General features: G+C 37.7%; 1 protein-coding gene across 2 annotated transcripts in view; it reads right to left on the minus strand.

Annotated features, from left to right (window-relative positions):
- Positions 1 to 12,948, minus strand: part of RFX1 (regulatory factor X1) — a 60,207-nt gene that overhangs the window by 44,067 nt on the left and 3,192 nt on the right. For both annotated transcript variants that reach the window (XM_070938209.1, XM_070938208.1), the window contains exon 3: positions 9,871 to 10,198. In XM_070938209.1, coding sequence (XP_070794310.1) covers positions 9,871 to 10,198 — 328 coding nt within the window. The remainder of the gene's footprint in view (positions 1 to 9,870; positions 10,199 to 12,948) is intronic.

Raw genomic sequence — 12,948 nt, forward strand, 5'->3', positions numbered from 1 at the left:
TACAGCAAGTTGGCCGTGGCAAGCTGATGTGGTTAGCTGGCAGCAGCAAGTTGGCCACACAGAGTTGTCCCATTCCATGTTGACACTACTCTTCTTTAGAAGCAGCACTGCTCCAACAAATTGAGTTACTTGTAAAGGCAGAGTGACTCTCTTTTGAAGGAGAACAAGAAGAGATTAGATTGATAACACTTGGGAAGGCTTTAATTTGGGTTGGGTTGATCTTCGAAAAGGCTTACTTCAACTCTATAATTCTATAACTACATATGTATGAACTACTGCTTATCCAGAGTTTTGGGACTAAAATATTTTATTTTATGTTATTATATATTTATTTTTATCCCATATTTATTATTTCTATAAATAACTCAAGGTGGTGAACATATCCAACACACCTTCCTCCTCCTATTTTTCCCACAACAACCCTCTGAGGTAAGTTGGGCGGAGAGAGAGTGACTGGCTCAAAGTCACCAAGCTGGCTTTCATTGACAGTTCATATTGACAATTCAATTACACAGAGCAGCCAGCTCCTAAAATGAGAACAAATCATATTATTCAAATGTAGCAATTCATTTTTCTCAGAAGAATACTGTAATCTCTAAGAAAGTTTTCAGACTACAATTGTCTTAGGCTACAAATGCATAGTTCTTTATTGAGAAAAGTCTATATGAGATCTCTCCAGTATGTTTTTGCTGGAAGCTGTTATAATACCCAGCAGTCTGTCATTACTCTTTGTAATAAAGCAATCCATATATATTTACCCAGAAATGAAGATAACTTCCATCACTATATTGCTCCTTCATCACATAGTCTCATATTTAAAAGTTGTGCAATATTTGTAGTGATAAAGCAAATGCTTCTCCTCTCTATTTTAGGAGCTCCTTAAAAGTTTTATTGTATATATTTATTTATTGGATTTAAATAAAAAAGAATCAGTCTAAAAGGACTCCAGGCAATATATAGGATCCAATTAGATAAAAATGCCAAATCCAATCTGAACATCTGGCTGACTGTGCGACAAACTATAATCAATAATGATTAATAGAAATAATAAAAAAAAACCCAGGCTACTGTTCCACAAACAATCAATCTTCAAAGACTCCCCCCGCCAAAAAAGCCAGGATTTCACAAGCCTCTGGAAGTCACAGGATTGGGATCATCAACATCCTTCATTAGGCTATATCATGGAAAGGAAGATGCCCTCCAACTATGCCCCAGAATGGAGGAGACTTTCAGCAGGCACTCTCTGGGTGGGCAGAAGTTATCTGGAAAAGTTGGATCTCCTAGACATCTCTTTGATTGAATACACTTTTAGTAAGCCATTTGGTGCAACAATGCTAATAGTAACAACCCAAACCTTGCTTACTCTTACACCAGCAAAGTTCTATATTTTTTTTATCTTCATTTTTTGTGGTTTTTATTCATTTGCCAGATGTTTCCTTTCTATATCCATCCCTGGAATCATGTGTTTTTCTAAAGGCAAGCAGGAATATAGCTGTCTCTGGAACAGCAAACTTACTTCTCTCTATGCATCTGCAATTACATTAGGATATTGAGTTTCCGGCATTCATCTACCCTCAATGATGTTATTGTCATAAAAAAATTGTTTTCTATTTTCTGAAGATGCTACCTTTCATTTCCTTCCGGATTTTGAGATATAATCTAAAGCAGTGCATACATTTCTTTTCCAAAAGCAAGGCTAGAGCACATGGTTCAAAGAACTACTATGACAATCAAGAAGCTTTCTACGCTAAGAGCAGAATCTTCTGCTTTGAACAACTTCTTCTATGCTGTAACTCTGTTGGCCAAAATAGGCTTGCAAGATAGCAAAGACAGCAGGTGATTTGTAAAGGATCTATCTCTGATATAGGCCAAGAGGTACTAAGCAGAAATCCCTTCAGAAGTACTTACGATCAAAAGGCATTGCATAAAGGCAATCATAATACATGATGAAGCTCCTGAAAGGTTTCAGCTCTGACTGCTGTTTTCCTTGAAAATAAAACAGGCAAGCCTTTTATAAACTGGAACCTTGGCCAAGTAATCCCCATTTGTTCCTACTAAAGCTTCCAGGCAGATTGATTTCGAATAAACATTCGCATCAGAGTAGGTACATTCTCTGTTCCTCTCAGGATTGGGTGGCGGATGCCGGCTGTTCACCCGATTGTAATCGCAAAGGAGCAGTTCACATTTCATGGGTGTCTCATTTGACATGCTCAACAGGAGGGGAGAAAGGGCAGAGGAAATCACACTGGGCCATCTGCACTGGGCTTCTGGATGTATTTGTTGTTCTTAGAAAATACAATTTATTATGCAGGATTTCAGAACTGTTCCCTTGAAGTACTCTTGCAATGTGAAGAATGATCAGCATAATCAATATTATTGTGCAAATGGCTGACTTGAGAATTGTTGAACTTCTCAGGGACAGGCCAGTTCCTTTCAATTCATTAAAAGAATTAACATCTAGAGTAGAAATTCTCACAATGTCATAATGACCCTCTCTGATATGAAAATCTAGATAAAAAATTAAACTTTCTTGAAAAATAATCAAAACAAGTCACCTGGAAATAACAGTTATTGTTTAAGATATGAAAGCAACTAGATGGAAGCAGAGTCAGAAAAGAGCGACCATAAGAGCCTGCTAAAAATATGTTAACATTACTTGAAGCAGACTTCAGATTTTAGGGACAGAATTTGACAAGACTTTTTACTCCACAAGGAATGCCAATGGGCAGACATGACCATTTATTTACTACCGGTAAGTCTACTTTCTTTCTTGAACTATACTATTGCTCATTGGTATTATATCAACGTGCACTAAGCAGATGTCTCAATTTAAATTATTTTTGAGATATCAAGGAACCTTTATCTCCTGTGAAAGTTGAAAACTTAGTTTTACATTTTAGGTGGAAATAGACTTTTCTGATTTGCAAACTACAACTGAAGAAGTGAGTTGTTTGTATCTTCTGCCTGAAAATACTTGTGGAAAGGGAGTGTAAGTATATTCTATTTAAGTCATAAGAACATAACCTAGATTAACCTACCAGTAGATTATAGTTGTTAATTGGTAAATTGTTTTAATAAAGGTGATGTGCTTGTGTTCTATATGGGAACACTTGGGATCACATAAACCTATAACTAAATGGGGAGGATAGACTTTGGTCCATCCTGACAAGACTAAATGATTGTGATCAGGGACATTTCCATCTTTGGTTTTGGATGGGGTTGCACTTCCCCATTTGAGACTCCTGGGCTTACAGCTACTGCCTATACAAGGGCCTTTGCACAGGTACATCTTGTATGCCGGTTGCATCCCTTTATCAATTGGGAGGCCCTGGAGGCAGTCACTCATGTCATGTTCACCTCACAATTGGAATATTGTAATGTCCTCTACATAGGGCTGTCATTGAAGACCATCCAGAAGCTATTATTAATTCAAAGCAGAGGGGTGAAAACAATAATAAGAACTTCTTGTTGTGCTTGTGTCACCATTGCTATGCGAGCTACACTGGCTGCCAGGTAGCTTCTGGGTGCAATTCAACAACAATAAATGACCCATTAGAATCCTCTTAGCTTATGAAGACTGCTTGGAAGAAGTCAGCCTTATTGATGGAAGGAGTGGTTTTGCTTCCTTTTAAATAGATAATGGGAGAAATCCCCAACCCCTGGGCCATGACCCACTATCAGGCCATGTCCTGTTCAGAATAGGGCAGCAAGAAGTGGCGAGCGTGCGCATGCCCACAGCTCACACAGAACCCTCCTTTCCCCCCCCCCCAAGTCTGCAAAGCTAGAAAGGTTGGAGACCACTGGATAATGGTATATGCTCTCTTCAAGAAGTCATTGCTGGACCCAAACATTCTGGGTAACTTTTGTTTAGTCTATAATCTTCCTTTGAGGGATGGTTCTTGAGAATGCAGTTGGACTGTAGTTTCAGAAGGCCCTTAAAGAAAATGATTATCTGGACACTTTTCAGTCATGTTTCAAATCAAGGCATAGTGTAGCTGTCATAGGGAGGTCTATTTGTCCTGATTCTCCTTGATCTCTCAACAGCTTTCAATACCACTGATCATGTGGAATCCTTGATGGTCTCTGAGCTTGGCTGTTTGCTTGCGGAAGTTTCATTACCTGACTAGATAATGTTTGATAATGAAACATCTGCAAGCAAACAACCAACTAGTTTACAGTTCAACTCTGAGCAACATATATTCTCTTCAATTGGAACTACTGATTATGGTATCTTCTGCACTATCTATGGAATTGGTATAATGATTATCTTCTCTTGAATGGTTCCAATTGGTATCAGCACAAAGGGAGAGATTGAGCCTGAAGCTCCTAAATTGTGGGGTGCTGGAAGTCTTGACACTCTCATACCTTTTGTTTTAACTTCTGGTTGAAGTTCTATATTAGTTCAGGGTCACATATTATTTTGATAATTTTGATCCTGGGTTGCCCAATGATCCTGTCAAAATTTTATCCCATGTCTGGAGTTTGTGAGAGGCTAGATGAAGAGAAACAGATCCAAGCTCAAGCCTAGCAAAGCTAAATCACAATGGATTATTGGATCCCCAATCCTGGAAATATTCATCTAATCCTGGATGGGGAAGAATTTTTCCTTTAGGAATTGCTGCATTACCTAAAGTTTTTTCCTGGGCTTGCAGCTCCTGCTTAAAGATCATCTTACAGGATTTCACAGGCTTTTGTCTCAGGCTTTTCTCTTGAATGGAGCCTTATAAATTTAACAAATACCGGTATGTAAAACAATAAATCTATGTTTATATACAAATTTGTTTCCTTTTATGCATTGTTCTCTCAGAAGAGATCAAAGAAAATACAGCTCTCTAATCAATTTCAATTTAGCACATCACTTCTAGACATCAATGCTTTTGTAACATAACAGTTATTGAAATTCCTACCTTGGTAAATCAACATCATTTACTATAAGGCAACTGTGTGAAAGACAATCAAAGCAACATAATCTATTTGAACCTGAGCCAAAACTGTACTTGCAGAAATGTGTTAAGTTCAATTCCACCAAAAGAAAGGGAAACTGAGAGAGTGGATATTTAACTTTAGAATGAGCCAGAAAAGAAAGTGATCATTACCACAAAGGCAATTTTTTTTGGCCTGTTTGAATGTATTTTGTTACAAATAGCAAAAAAAAAAAAAGGCCAATTAAATGAGTTTTGTACACACTGATTTAAAAAAAATCAATAACCGTTTAATAAAACATATGAAGCAACTCAGTTGGATTATCTATGGTGCCTTTTAAAATTGTATTTATAATTATCTTTCACTTTTTGCAGTGTAGCTGAAAATCAGCTGCTTCTTCTACTTGCTGGATGGAAAATTAGTGTAATTCAAAATAATCTGTACCCCAATATGAACAAGAGGTATCACCCTTACCTTTTACTATCTCTGATTTTCGCCAAGACACATATGAAAATAGAATTCAGCATACACTGAAAATGAACTCTTAAACTGAAGGAAGGCTGATTTATAAAAACGGAATAAATTCTAATAAACTAAGTCTATATACTGCCAAAACTCTTGTCATTAACTGGGTGAAATAGTGCATCATAGGGCAGCAATTTTTGGACCAAGATACCAAATGGGCTAATTTACACAATCTTCTAAAATCTATAGCAATGACTCTCTATAGCAATGATTCTCTATAGCAATAACCACTTACTGCTGGTAGGGAGGGCTAGGGGCCAGGGCAAGGGAGATTTCAATGCTCCCTGCCAGATTCCCACAAGCAAACTCCACGGGTAAGCGGTAGGATGTCAGAAACCTTGCCTGCTCCCACTGCTTTTCTGTTCTCCTGATATTGTGTTTCTTTGTTTAGATAAGGAAATATCAAAAGGGCACGGGTTGTCTAATATCTCATAAAAATGCGGAAGAGAGAAGCATTCTGTATTTGCAAAGAAAAAAGTCACTATTGCAGGATAGTTAATCTGTAGCCTATGAATTAAAAGCCCCTAAGTCCCTATTCTCTGATCCTCCACACCCCACTCCAATCATGCTGTCAAACATTAAGTGGCAAATTGAGAGGATTTCTTGTTATTTCGTGGTTGGGGAAGCTGTGTTAACTTTCATTCCAGCATAACCTTAATCAAAAACAATTGATCTACCTACCTATATTACCAAGATCGCTCCAAAACAAGAACAAAATTCAAAATTCCATATGCCAACAGATTAATCTCCCAATAAGCCCAATGGGCTTTTGAGCGCATGGCAATAAGGCCAAGAACTTATTTCAGGGTTCAAAAAAATATAAGACAGGGTCTTATTTTTGGGAAAGCATGGTATATACACACAGAGAATATAAGGAAACAGTATGATTCTGCTGCAATCTATATATATAAAAGTGAAAACCACTCACGCCGTAATCACAAAATCTCTAGAACCGTAAAGCCTACAAACTTGGCATTTGCCATATATGTTCCTCTAGGCTTCTAGGTTCTCACTAAGAAATGGATTTTTCGAAATGACCATCACAGCATTAGTATTTCCTATATTATGATTAACACGCTCTTTCCCCACCTGAAAAGAAATCTGTTCCAAATGCAAAACACAGAGGACAGGAGTTTCACTTTCAGTTTTACTTTCACTGCAGCAACCAGGGGATAGGATAGGGGAGGCTTCTATGAGGCAAGGCTGAGGGAGAGAAGGGGGATAGGATAGGATAGGGTTCTGTGGGGCAAGGCTGAGGGAGAGAAGGGGAGAGGAGAGGCCGATCGTAACTTATTAATTTTCAAGCAGTGTTGATTTATCAAGTCGGATCACATAGTTTCGTAGCGAAGCACGGGTATCCAGCTAGTATTTTATTATTTCAAATAGCTTGCTCATTTATCCCAGAAACATCTGCTATGAGAGGAACAACAATCTGCAATCCCACTTCCTCTATTGATTTCTTCAAGACACAGTCCTTGCTTAATGGCTTCATAAACAGAAATGTTTTATGGTCCATAAGGCACTTCTGATTGTTGCAAAATGTCACCCCAGCCCTCCGCATGGTCACATGACTGTGATCTGGTTGCTAGACAATTCAGGAAGTCAATGGGGAAGCCAGCAGGGAAGGATACAAGCACAAGGGATACAGGGGAGCTGAAATCCTTTGGCAGCTATAGGATGAAGCATCCTACCTATGATTTCCACTCTGTGAAAGGAGGGGAGCTAAAATCCTTCAGAGGGGTGCAGGAACATTTCAGAGCAAAAGGGCTCTGAGATGAAAAATCCTTAACCAAAAAAAATTGCTGAAGCCTGACCATGGAGACACTAGTACAATATGCTCTTTACACAAAAGTCAAATAACGTTGCACTGAAAATTACTGGGCAGAATTTTTTTTAAGTCCTGCCTTTATTATTTTTATAAATAACTCAAAGCATTGAAAGTATCTAATACTCCTTCCTCCTATTTTTCCTACAGCAACAATTCTGTGAAGTGAGCTGAGAGAGAGAATGACTGGCCAAGGTCACCTAGCTGGCTTCATCTCTAAGGCAGGACTATTTTTTGCCTAGTTTCTAGCCTGGTGCCTTAACCATTAGATCAAGCTGGCTCTTTTTTCCAACCTTTTTCCCATTCTTCTCTAATTTTCCAACCCTCTCTAATCTCTGTGCAATCTATAGCAAAAACAAAGCGTAGAAAATTAACATAATACGTGGTAATCATTTAAGCACTCAAATTTAAATTTCTATTTTGACAAAATCCAAATGAAACTAAATATTGTCATCTAAATGTAAAAGAAATGTCATGAAGCTTCTCTCATCATGATTTTATAAACATGTCTATATTCATTATTACTTTATTATTTTTATTACTGTAATTTTTGTAGTATAAGACGTACCGGAGTATATGATGCACCTTAGTTTTTGGGAAGGAAAATAAGAAAAGTTGATTGGTGGGTGGATTGGCCTCCCAGAATACCCCCAATCAGCTGTTCCCAGAGGTGAATTTTAGGAACAGGTTCCTTGGTTGTGAAATCTGTGCCTTGCTTTTTTTCTGCCTCTGAAACTTCAGAAACTCTGTTTCAGAAAAAACTTTTTTTTCTGCTTCTGAAAGCCTCCGAAACAGAGCTTCAGAAAAAAAGGTTTTTTTTCTGAAGCTTCTTTCTGAGATTTCTTTCAGCCTCTGAAATCTCTGTTTGTGAGGCTGGACGGGGCTACATTCGGGGTATAAGAGGCACCCAGATTTTCACCCTCTTTTTTGGGGGAAAAAGGTGTGTCTTATACTCTGAAAAATACGGTAAATATATTATAGCCATTCACTCCACTAGATTCTGAACAGCTTACAACACTGAAGCATATAATTAAAAACATGAAACAAACATGACAGCCTGGACTAAAAGTAATTATAACGATGCATATGAAATTTTTGGCAACAGTGCCAAAATGTTATGCCATTACTGTTATACCATTTTGTTTTGTTTTGTTTTAACTTTCTAGTCCTACCTGGAGCCCTGGAATTCTCTGGTGGTCTCTCATTCAAGTATTAAACCGAAGCCAAAATCTGCCCTGGCATGTTAGAAGCAGTCTTCATCTTTGGTCAGACAGATGCTGAACTCTTCTTAGACTATTTTCAATTATTATTAATGTAAGCAGAAGACTTAAGCAATCTATTATATTTAATTTCCAACTGGCCTGGAATCTCACCGTTGCAGATCCGTGTAGGGCGGTGAAGTTCATGTCATATCTTCTAAAACTTCGTACATAGATAAATATTCTTGGGCTATTATTGAAAATATATAGGAACTATCTATCATAAAAATCTGATTAGTGAAAGAAAGGTTCTGCTGCATACCACACAGGGGGAAGAGATTCTATTCACATCATCATACCTAAGTTCTAAATGCAAATCTTCATTGTTGATGCAAGACCCAGAATGAATTTGCTGAGACTATTCTGTATTTGCTAATTCCCTACTCAATTTATTTATAACCGCAAAATCGATGCCAAAAGAGATTTCACAGTCATTCATGGATATGCAGAGAAGTGAAAAATATAGTCACTCGACACAGACATTCCCAGACATTTCAGTATTCACTAATTCAGTCTTTGTGATAACTGTATACAGTATAACTACTTCAATGAGAAGTGTATAATTCAAAAAAGATGGGCACTAATCTGTTCACAATAGCTGATAGAGAATTAGAAAATATATTTAAAGACAAGTAAAATGCTGGCAATACTCAATGGGTGCTTCAATTGACTTTTGCAAACCAAATTTAAATCACGTATCTCACCTGAGCTTTTAATCACGTATTTCAATACTTTATATTTAAAACTGTTTACCCTATATATTTGTACATATATATTTCAATAGAACAATTTTAAAATATAGTAGTAAATTTAAAAGGACTTCATTTGGGACTGATGAGATTAACCAAATTATTATTTGAAATTCACCATACTTTTCTAGAAAAGATAGACAAAGAAGCTATGAAATGCGAATCACACAACTACAAATTAAGGAAAGTTATCTGGAGAAATGTTCAAATTATATATATATTCAGTTACGTAGATATGCAATGAGATCTTCAATGATTATAATATTTGAGGGGAATATTTCACCAATAGATTTCAAGGCAGATTAAGGGATTCTGTTCTAGAAACAAAGGGAAATATTTCCTAAAAGCCGCCTAGGAAGGACATTGCCAGCCACTATTGTCAGTATACCCTAACTGGTTGAATCAGAACTATTTGATATTTGGGCTGATTATTCCTTCACTTGATTGTCTTTACACAAGTGGCACTGATAATGGCTTTCACAAGCCATTATTTATTTATGTAAATAAATAAAGTGCATTTCATCTCTCCACCGCTCTCATTTTTTTTTCTGGCAATTTCCCCACTTTCCTTCACCCTTTAAACACTTACCAGAAACAGTCACTACAATGTACTGCTGTGGTGTTGGTGTCTGTTGTCCAGTGGGTGGAGCCTGCGTCTGAGAAGTTGGGATTTCTGTAACATACTGTTTTGGGGTTGACTGCTGCTGTTGCTGCTGGGCACCTTGCAATTCTGCCACATACTGTTGTTGAGTTGCTGCTGCCACCACCACTGGTGTTGTTGTGTTTGCTGTTGCTGCTGACTGTTGCTGAGACTGTTGCTGCTGTTGTGATTGTTGTTGGGCTGCCTGTAATTCGGTAACATAAGCCTGTGTTGCCATGCCAACAGTGGGGAAAATGATAATAAATAAGGCTTTTTGCTTCCTTTTGTTGAAGAGAAAAAGAAAAACAAATAGAATAAAAAAGAAAAGAAAAATAATTAATCAATTATAAAGCATTCTACAGACAGAAATACAGAAATTTTATATGCAGACAAACAACATTAATGATAAACCCCAAAGTGACTACTGTAATCACAACCTAGTATTGGGGATGGTCCAGTGGTGAAATGTAAAATTTGTTACTATCGGTTCTGTGGGTGTGGCTTGGGGGGGTAATATGATTGAGTGGGCGTGGCCAACTTTTTTTTTTTAACTTTTAAAACCATTTTTTCTACAACCTCTTTGGCTGAAGAGATTGTAAAAAAAATGCTTTTAAAGTCTCTGACGATCCCAGCTGACTTGCCTGATCAGCAGAGGCTTTTTTTCCTTTTAAAAACATTTTTTCTATAACCTCTTCGACCGAAGAGGTTATAGAAAAAATGCTTTTAAAAGCCTCTGATGATCCCAGCTGAGCCGCGCAATCATCAAAGGCCTCTTTTTTAACTTTTAAAAGCATTTTTTTTGGCCAAACAGGTTGTAGAAAAAATGCTTTTAAAAATAAAAAAAAAAGCCTCTGATGATTGCGCGGCTCAACTGGGCAATGGTGGGGGTAGGGGTGGGGGTGGGGGCAAGGATTTTTGCTACCGGTTCTCCAAACCATCCGCCTCCATCGCTACTGGATCGGGTGATCCAGTTTGAACCGAGAGCATTTCAACCCTGGGATGGTCAAATGCTTTAAAATTGTTTAAAGCTAAAAGAATAATGGAGAGACAAGTGCAGAGAACCTCAATAGCAATGTTCAGTATAACCTTATGTTATGCAGTAAAGGCCTCAAAAGCTGCTTCATACATGGAGCATATATGGTAGTCCTTGACTTACAACCACAATTCAGATTGCAAATTTCATCATTAAGTGGTGTACTGGTAAAGTGAGTCATCACATCATCATACCCAATTTTATGACTTTTTTGCAATTGTAGTAAGTAAATCACCACAGTTGCTAAAGAATATTTTACAATCTATCTGTAATTATTATTTTCACATAAGGCTGTTTTTCTCAGATAGCCAGACAATATGATTAGTGTATAATCATTCTTTTGAATAACAGAGCTTAACTCTTTGTCAGGAAAATCAGAAGCTGCCTTACTGAAGCAGGCTGGTAATTGCATATAGTCCTGCACTATCTATTTTTGAATGTATCATTCGAGGTCTCAGAAGGGAAAACTTTTTTCTGATCCTTTACGATGACCATAAAAACCTCTTTTAACCAAATACGCATTACAAATTATTCCAAGTTAAAATGGCCAAATCCTTAAAAACACAATATTAAAGCAGAAAAACTGTAGGAGGTATTAGGTCATGAACAACTCGGCTATATGCTGCTTAGACTGCATTCCAAAGATTCCAATACCCTTGCTCTTTTTTTTTTGTGCAAGTCGAACTTGAAAATAACTTTGCTCTTTTTAGAACCTTAAGAATTCAGACTTGATCCAAAGCAGGATCACATATTTATGTCTTTTACTGACACAGAGGAATGTTATCTTTGAAAATCTGGTTCTTACCTAATAGCTAGTTTCAGAGGTTGTACTGACACAATTGGTTGGATTGATACATTGCACTGCCCATTAACCATGGTCCAAAAATTAAAATGGCCAATTCACACAATATGCCAAGTCAAAACAAAGTGCAATCATAGTCTGACATAGCTCAATGTATGTTGCCATTCTATTGCTATTTTTCACTAGCACATTTGCAAAAAGAATTTAACAAGTAATCAATGGAATAACTTGCCTCCCCAAGTTATGGTGATCCATTTCTGGAGGTCTTCAAGAAAAGACTAGACAGACATTCATCAGGATGGAATAAGTTCTCATGTTCTAGACAGGAGGTTGGACTAGAAGACCTCTGAGGTCCCTTCCAATCCTGTGATTTTATAATTCTAAATCTTCTGAATGTAATCCAGCACAGCCAGAGCACTACTAATGGCATATCTATTGAATAGAAGGATAGTGTCCCTTCATGGATAAACATTCATCTGCATCCCAGGATATAAGCTCTCAAATTAAGAACTGAGCTAACAAGTGCTCTTAATAGTGGAGGAGAGTTCAAAATTTGTTACCTGCACTTGCTAAATATTGAAAAGGAGATTCATATAAAGATTTCTCATTTCTACCCTTGTATGTTTATCTTTTCCAAAAAAATTAAAATTACTTTATGCAAACATCTCCAGAATTTTACTTCCGTCTGATCAGCAAAGTAAAGGTAGTAACGTGAGTATAGACAGACCGCACAATGAATAAGAAAAGGAATGCAGCGTGGGCAAATGCCAGAGCAGTGGCAGTTTTGTCACTTTTCTTAGAAACACTTTCTGCTATATAAAACAATTACGTATCAGTGCCTGGATGAAATCATGTGTAAGGCGCTCATGCAATCATACTTATTACAATTTCTTTCTCCAACCCTAAGCAATGTATTTGATCAGGGGTGTCAAACTCAAGGCCTGAGGGCCGGTTCTGGTCCGCAGTATGTTTAGATCTGGCCCGTGGGACCACCCTGGAAACAGTGAAGGACCGGCCCGCAGTGCTTCTTCCAGCGAAAATGGAGCTCGGGAAGGCCATGTGTCCCCCCCTGTCCATTTTCACTGACAGAAGGCTGCAGGAGGCAGTCACAGCCAAAAATGGACGTCAAGCTGGCCATACTCCTCTGGCCACACCCACATACACACCCACCCACCCACACCAAGGTCAAACA

The sequence above is a fragment of the Pituophis catenifer genome, unplaced genomic scaffold (assembly GCF_029215685.1).
Source record: "Pituophis catenifer annectens isolate HBS135680 unplaced genomic scaffold, rPitCat1.0.hap2 SCAF_2, whole genome shotgun sequence".
In the NCBI taxonomy this organism is placed as follows: Eukaryota; Metazoa; Chordata; class Lepidosauria; order Squamata; family Colubridae; genus Pituophis; species Pituophis catenifer.